Genomic DNA, 8574 nt, shown 5'->3' with positions numbered 1-8574 from the left:
TTCTGGAGTATCTAGATTTCCTTATTTTCTGATCATGTTAGTGTCCTGGTCAGGAGAGGGAGGCCTAGGCATATGGCATTACTACTGTTCAGGAATGAGACTGGGTTTTCAGCCTCAGTGCTTCGGGAGAGGTTGAGAGGGTGAAGAAGCCTGTGCCAGGAAGTTAGTTCAAGGAAGTGGGGACTAGGAGAGTCTCGGGGTTAGAGCTGATGTCAGATTCATGCAAGGTTTCAGAAAGCTGATGTACCAGGCAACAAAGACAAGTGAGAGCCTTAGAGAACTGTTAAGTAAACAAGGGACTGATGTTGTTTCAGTCCTGACCAGAACAAACTTAAATTGTTTATGAAAACAAGCGTGCTTCAGGGGAAAAGAAATTTTCCCTGTACTCTCTGCCTGAAGCCTCTATTATTCTCATTCCCTGGCCAGAGATGACACTTTCAAGGGCCTGGTATTAGTTCATCTCCTAACTTTCAAGTTCCAACTGAGCCAGGAGAACACATGAAAGGAAATGAGTGCTCAGGATTGCCAAGATGATGTCTGCTTACTAAGCAGACAACTCACCTTTATTGAGTTAACTATAACTCACAGTTATAGTTAATGATGCACAAAGTACTCAGTAAGAAAACACCAAAATCTCCCTGTTTATCAAATTTTGTTCTTCTATGATAATCCAATTGCCCCCAATCCCAAAATATTGCTAATATTTCCTAACAGACTAGTAAACTGTTTAATAGTATGGAAATAAATTTTATCTTGTCCCTTTCTATATAATTCCAAATTAGAGTAAAATTCTATTTTTCCTATGATTATAAAATAGGTCTGATAAAATTTTCTCAGTTTTTCTAGATATTTCTTTTTTAATATAGCACTTTTCTTCATATTGCAGCTTTTGCATTTGCTTTATAACATGGTATAATCATAGTAATTCCTGTACTCATTATTTCAGGGACAAATGTAGAATTAATGTGATTTTTTAAAACATTAATTTAAAGTAAATTTACTATGCATTTGTATTTAATCCTGAGTTTAAAATGAAGCTTGTACTTATGCAAACAGCAAGATGAATGCCTAGATGTTAGTAAAAATAACAGTAAAAACCTAATTAAAAGATAAATAGATGGGAATTTAAGCTTTTCAATTTAAAACCTATCTTGAATCCTCCATTAGAAGGGCTTCATAAAAAAACACGTTGTAAATATTCTCAATAATTAAATATGAATATGTGATGTATGATAAAATTTGGCCCTTAGGCTATTTATGCTTAAATATACAAAATTGTACTTGAGTCCCTTTTATTAGCTCCAACCTCCAGTGAAATGTATCCGTGTATGTAATTGTCTTGTTCCTATTCCTCCACCATGGACCATATTAAAAATGCTGCTCTCCATAGGTGTAAAGTATTCATTGATAAGCCACAGGGAGCTTAGACTATAACATGTCCTTACCAATTAATAATGCTGTTGACTTGGTGTATGAGGACTGAATTATTCATTAGAATCTTTTTTATATCATGTCACTTTGAGCTAAGACTCAGAGATATTAGAGCACCAACAGGATAGTGATGAAGAAAGTAGAACAACTTTACTTAAAAACCAATCACCTCAATTTAATCCCTGTACTTTCCACACAAAATAATGGCAGTTATTCTTCAGCCCCATTGTTTTTGAACATGTAAAAATATTCATGAACACCACACAATGTTCAAATTAAGTGGCAATTCTGGGAGGTAGGAAAAAACACAGTTTTGGGAGCCAGAAGATGTGGGTTTTAGTTAGTTCTACTTTTGTCACTAACTAGGCTTGTGACCTTTGGCATGAACCTTTACCTCTCTGGCGCTGTTTCTATAAATTCTAAAATGAGGGCTTGGATTAGTGGAAGGTTAAGATTTCTTTACGTTACAAAATTTCATTAGGACTCTATACTGTTTGTTTAGAAGGTGCAAAGACAGCAGCTGGTCTATTTGGATGCATGCTAGAAATAAAAAATACGATATGAAATATTCAGGTAAATAAAGTGTATAATCCTCCCCCACCCTGAAACCTTTTGGTTCTCTTTCTATCAGGTTTGGTATATGAAATTTTGATCACTTAAAATAGCTGCAATATGTGATTAGAACTGGTGGGTAAGTGGATCTAAATGAGAGAGGGACTCATCTTATCTTAGGTATGCTAAAATCATTGGTTGGTGTCTGGTACATGTAAGAATTTTTAATCACTACCTACTAGGGATGTTTCTGAACGAATTAGTTATTTAGGTAATATTTTTAGTGTTATTCTTTACTTTGTGTTAAAACTAGAATTAACCATAACTAAAATGCTCTATATCAATAGCTTTATTACAACAGAATTTTATAAGTAACGCACTCAAACACAATACTTCTGATTAAAACCAAATACTTCCTAATTCTTCCCTCTGCTTTCTATCTTCTTTCTAAATTGAAAGGGCTGTCCCCAGCCTTTTCATCTTTAAGAATTCTGCTTCCCTTTCATTTTATTTTTATTTAAGAAGAACGACAGAGTTAATTGGAACTAAGCCTAGCTTTCATAGGTTTTCTTGTTAGCAACTTCCTTACTTCTTTTGGTTCTAAGTCAGCAGAGTGGTTATAAAAGGAAGATGATTTAAAGGTGACTGAAGACATGTTAAATTCGAAGGTTTTCTTACTTTCCAAATTGCACAATTTATAATCTTAGAAGGCTCAGCAGTAATAGAATCTTCCTCTAGGACCAAGGTGAGTTAATGAATAGCCCTCAACTTATTAAGGGGGCAACGAAGGGTATTTGGGACCACGTGAGTATGTGTGATGGTGTATGCACCCATGTAAAGATGAAGAGAATTAAGTACTGATTAGCTCCCCTTAACCAGACTTCACCACCTTAGCTAATAGAAAAGGAGCTGACTTGTACTCTGTCAAAAAAGACAAAGTGTGTGTGTGTGTGTGTATATATATATATATAGCTGACAACAAAGACACAATTTCAAGTGAGGAAAAAAGGAGAGGGGGTCGCAGAAAGCTGAGAGTAATGAAAGCAAAGTATTATTCTTGACTTTTGGGGAAAATGGTTTTTCTGTGTGACAGGAATTATGTAAATGTGACTAGTGGTAATGTCATAATCCCACCAGAGCATATTTTATGTCACAGCGAAATACATGTCTGAGAGCTGTCCGATGAGTTCTAACTGTTATTTTTTTACAAAGCTATCATCCATAGAAAGAAAACCGGTACTGGCAAAATACTGCCCTCTCAAATATATTGACTCCATACAGAATTGAACATTTTATAACCAGAATCAAAATCCAAGAATGTGATTAGAAATCATTCAACAGATCTGAAAGTTTCAATGTTATAAATTGTTATTCTCAAACAAAGGTCATTTAATAAAATGTAGCCCTAGTAAATAATAGCTGGTGCTGGATTTACATCCCATGTCGCTATATATATATGTATATGTATATATGTATATGTATATATGTATATACATATACATATATATACACACATACATATATATGTCACTATATATGTATACACATATATTTACTGAAGACACAGAATGTTCTATGTGATTTGTCATTTCATTTTTAACAAAGTGCTAAATCAGAACGGAATTACATTTTTCATACAATATTTAATGCGACCACATTAAACATTTAGTCACCTTTAATATAATTATTTAAGAGCCAAGTAGATGAAATTGTATTTCACAGAAACAAGGATAAGTTAAGATTGAGACACAAAGTATGTGCTCTAAACTCACTGGGGAGCACTTGACCACCATAATAAAGATAGCCAAAGGTTTCTGACCTAATTAAAAATAAGGAGTCATATAAGAAATGGCTTTATTACAAAAAATGTAGTGTACATGTTGCTAACTTCTATCATCGATATACCTCTTGGCTATTTTATAATAAAATCGGATATAGGGTTTAAATTTCTTTAGAAGTTAGTGGCATTTCTTCCTATTTCAATATGTGAAGGAATTATCTTCATGTGATAGACACCCTTTATTTCTTTTCATAATTACAATTAACCAATCAGTAGTTTAGCACTGACGCAAAACATAGAGGGTATTATTTAGGTAGTGCTTTGTGTATAAGACGTCACACTTCCAACCCCAGAATCGGGCACAGGTATGCCATTTATAGAGTTTTTAAATACCCTATTACCACTCAAGTCCCACATTATTATTACCTAACAGTAATTCAATTAATGCGATCATCTATAACCTAACAAAACCTCTGAGTGAAGTTTTTCTCTTCTCCTCTTTTTTTTCCTGTTAGATATGCAATTCTGAGCAAATGTGCAGTATGCAGTATTGATTTCCAGTCTCTTTTTAAACTCCTTCAAGTCTGTGCTATTAAACTGAGACAACCACATCAAGATAGAGTCTGTCATAGGATTCCCTGAAGCACAGAATGAGGAGGAGACTGAGCAAACACGACCCGGGAAGGCACCAGTTGAACCAAGACAACTCTGTAAGACAAAAACATGCATTCGTAAGCATTCATGTGTCACCAGCAGAACACCACCTGTATGCCGAAAGCAATCTGCTCTGAATTCAAAAGCACTTACAATCAATGCACCCTGGAAGGCCTGAAAACTGGCTTTCAATAAACAGTGACAATCTGGAGCCTAAGTGATGCATGTAATATATTACAGGCCTTTCATGTGGAATATTTTAAATCAATATTGTTAATAACTTTTCATCAATTTAATCCACCTTGACTTTGGTGGCAAAAAAAAAATCTATTACTTCAAAGAAAAAAATCAATCACCTTTAAATGTTAGTTTGTTAATTATTTTTTAAGTGCCCTCTATCACCATCACTCTTGTCCTTGTTTAGAAATACCTGATGGATAAGAAAGACAAATAAGAAAATCACCTGAATTTGGAGATAGCATTTTTATATACTTTTTCTTGGATAAAGACATCTAATTCTCAGCAAAAACATCAAATAGTAATCATTGTAGACCTGATGAAAAATATATTAAAAAATAAAGTAAAACAGAAAATTAATCTTAATTCTACTCTCAGAAAAACTACTTTGAATATTTTAGTTTATTTCTTTCTAAGTCTTTTTTTCCTACTAGCATAATCGTTATATATGATACCAATTACCAGAAAACCTATAAGAATCATTTAAATAGGCAATTTTGTTGTGATCTCATTTAATGGAATTAAGAACATGCTTCTTCTTTAAAAAAAAAAAAAAAAGGCTTGCTCATGAATTCACGACCCTCCAACAGGCCAATTCTGAGCCTCTTACTAATACCCATTGGCCAACTGTGGCTGCTCCTTTCAGCTCCAGTGACCTTGAGACATGCATCTGTTCAGCTTCCCTCTATCCCAGCCCCCCTCGCCAGTCAATCCTGGGGCTTTGAGTGCAGAAGTGAGCAGTTTCTTCGCATAAAGAAGTTGGTGGTGCTGGTGGTGGTTAAGACGGGGGATAATTTCTCTAGTTTAATCATTTATCAGTTTCAATAAAAAAAAAAAAGAAGTAAACAAGTTCTCTGGTACATTTTCTTTTTCTTTGGGCACTCCTATAGGTTTATACTTTCCCTCTGTACTTCTATAGAATGCTAATACTGCCTTAATCTTCAAAAATAATCCTGAAGATTTCCACACTACTGCTTTAGTTTAATCCATAACTCATATGGCTAAAAGAGCAATTTATGCTCAGGAATGGAAATTCAAAAACCACAGGTAAGAAAAGGTGCTGAAATACCCCTTTTCTGTAACATGCTCACAAAAGCCACCTCTCCACCTCTCAATTTCCACATTTTAAAAGTCAGACATGCTATTACATGGCATGTAACAAAGACATATATTTCAATGGCATTTTCATGCAAAGCTGTTTTCTGTGCTTTACTTGGATTGAATATAATCTGAACACCAAGAAAGGCTGTAACCTCTGGGATCTTGTTGTTATTCTGATATTCCCTGAATGACACACCAGGTGTTTTCTGCTTTTATATTAACCATATAGCTTTCTGGATTTCTGATGATAATTTTGACAGGCAAAAGGAAGCAGTAAAAAAAATAAGGGAAAAAGAAGCAAAAACAATGACAACAGCATACTTTTTGTAGTGCGTATGTTGACTTTAAGGTCAAATTTTAAGCAAAAGCTTTAAAGAAAGTAGAGTACTTGACAAAGTGGTCTACAATGACATTTTCTAAATTTTAGAGACTGTATTTTATGGGGGGCTATAATAACATACATGAAGCAACTATTGCCAAAGCAGACCTATTATTTTTATCACAGTTGTAAAATTATTCCTTCTACTTCGGTACAGATGAAATCTTTAAAAATGCCTCAAAATTGCTCTCTAGTGTCATGGTTTGTTGGTTCATTTTTACTATTATGCCTCTTTCTGAAAAGTCAAATCCATCTTTCAGTAAGTTCACTTGGCTCAGTCAACTACAAGTGAACTTTGAAATTTTTTGCCTGTTCAGAAAGCAAAAGGTCAGAGATGGAACCTCTACATCTTTCCACTGAAGACCATTCACATCAGCCACAGCTTAGGTGCTCTAATAAGCAGGAAATGGCTTGTATAACAGTTTCCTTAGACTTAGCAGTAGCAAAGTAAACTGCTGTCCTCTCTGAGCCCAGTGTCTTATGACGTAACTGAACCAACGGGGTCCTGATCCATTGAAATTTTCTCATTCTTAGCATTTAAATCTTTTAAAGTGAGTTTTCTAACATTCCTTCCCTTCGTCTTCAGCTAGAGTAAATGTAAATCCATACATTAAGCTTCCACAATTTGCCTCTATATTTTTGATGATTATCTATCATTTATTATATCTATTATAGCCTGAGTATGCTCTATGCCAATTTACAGCTTTAGACAGGTGCTATATTTTACTCTGTAAAGTGGGCTCCACACCAAATAGTAATGCTCTGCTGGGACTGAACTAATTAGTATTGTGCTTATCCTCTTCCCTTTTCTTCCTCTTTTTTACCTCCTCTTTTCCCTTGATGATGCCATGCTTTCAGTTTCTATCACCTTTAAGTATTTGTCTGGTTCCAGATACCACCCCACCAGAACTAAACTTGTAATTTCTTTGGTGCTTTAACCAGAATTATTATGATTTAACAAATGTTTCCATTTTCACTCGTAGTCTACATCTGTTAAACCTGTTCTGGTAACTACTAGTCAATGCCTCCCACCTCAGCCAGGCATCTCAATCTCTTGAGCCACAATGTTGCCTCAAATCCATGCTTAGCTACTTCAAAATGAAAGGACTGAGGTAAAAAAACTAATGATTTTAGCCAAAACCTGCTGCAAACCTACTAGAGAAACAAAAACCCCAGATAATACAAACTTCAAAATAAGTTACAAACTATAAAATAGAACATTAGAACACATTGCAAAGCATATAAAAATATATCAGCATTCCCAAATTGGTTTCATATGTGAAGTTATTTGAGTAAAACCACTCTGCTGTCTGAAATAACTCACTGAGATTCTCAAAGCAAACATAGGAAACAATTCAGTTTTACAAATATGCTTATATTAGGGAGCAAGTAATAATTTCTTTTGAAAGTGACCATGAAAAACTCAAGTCAGAAATCTAAGAAACTTCTGATACTGTCCCAAGTACCTAAAGCAGAATCAAAACAGGACTTGGGACCCAGGGCTCCAAAAAAGCCAGTGGCATTGGTACAGAGGCCTGTGTGACATTCGCTATCAATGATGGTGATGGCCATAATCTGCAAGCAAATCACCACTAGAGCCTTTCTTGCTAGGCAAGCCAATCTAATGTTGTTATTTTGAGGTTAGTCTGTACAGCCCTGAAAAACTGTCTCTGATACAATCACCTACTAGATAGCACACTGTGGAGAAATAAAAACTCTAGACAGGAAGGTTAGTATTTCTTTGATTAGTGACCTAAAAAAACCACAGCCCTTAACAATGATTAAAAATCAGGCCTTCCAATCATGTAAGTAATAGTTGAATTATGACGTATAACTTATCCTCTGAGTTTTTCAAGTTTTAAAATGACTAAATTATGACATTTGAACACTGGCTCTAATGAAAGGGAATCCAATTTATCATAAAAAAATGTTTAGGGTACTAGGCTGTGGAACTAAAGGTTATTTTTAGGAAATAATTTTACAGAATTTTCCGATTCGCAATTTAGGTACCTTCGTACCTCAGATATGAGACATGTGGTCTTTGGCTATAGGACTTTGGGGCAACATCATATGTGAAAGAAACGCAACACCGTTTTCATAGTTCTAGTAATCTTAGCCTTAGAGAGATGCAAGGTATGTTTGTGTGTATTCATTAGACACACTCACAAATAAACATATAAAAGTATTTCTTTAAAATATAAACCTAGATATTTAAATTCTTAATACTGACCAGCTAATTATCAAGAAGAAAACAAAATAAACATTTGGTGAGTGCCAGTTGTGCCCTGGGGTAGGCTCTTTCACATATAACTTCTCATTAACTCTCTAAAATGTCAAAATGTGTTGAGTTTTTTTTCCTGAAAATCGCTTTGTTAAATTAAAATGAATTATTATTTAAAGTTTCATTTTTCACAATATTCATGGAGTTTGGGCAGAAACC

General features: G+C 34.6%; 1 protein-coding gene across 1 annotated transcript in view; it reads right to left on the bottom strand.

Moving 5' to 3' along the window:
* Positions 1-3554: 3554 nt before the first annotated feature.
* The window catches only part of DIRC2 (disrupted in renal carcinoma 2), a 67680-nt gene continuing 62660 nt past the window's right edge, over positions 3555-8574 (bottom strand). The window contains exon 9 of the mRNA XM_006905570.3: positions 3555-4471. Within this exon, the coding sequence (XP_006905632.1) occupies positions 4356-4471 (116 nt within the window). The 3' untranslated portion in view covers positions 3555-4355. The remainder of the gene's footprint in view (positions 4472-8574) is intronic.

Source organism: Pteropus alecto, unplaced genomic scaffold (assembly GCF_000325575.1).
Source record: "Pteropus alecto unplaced genomic scaffold, ASM32557v1 scaffold251, whole genome shotgun sequence".
NCBI classification, from domain to species: Eukaryota; Metazoa; Chordata; class Mammalia; order Chiroptera; family Pteropodidae; genus Pteropus; species Pteropus alecto.
The sequence above is the reverse complement of the archived record's forward strand: the minus strand, read 5'-3'. Positions and strand labels throughout refer to the sequence as shown.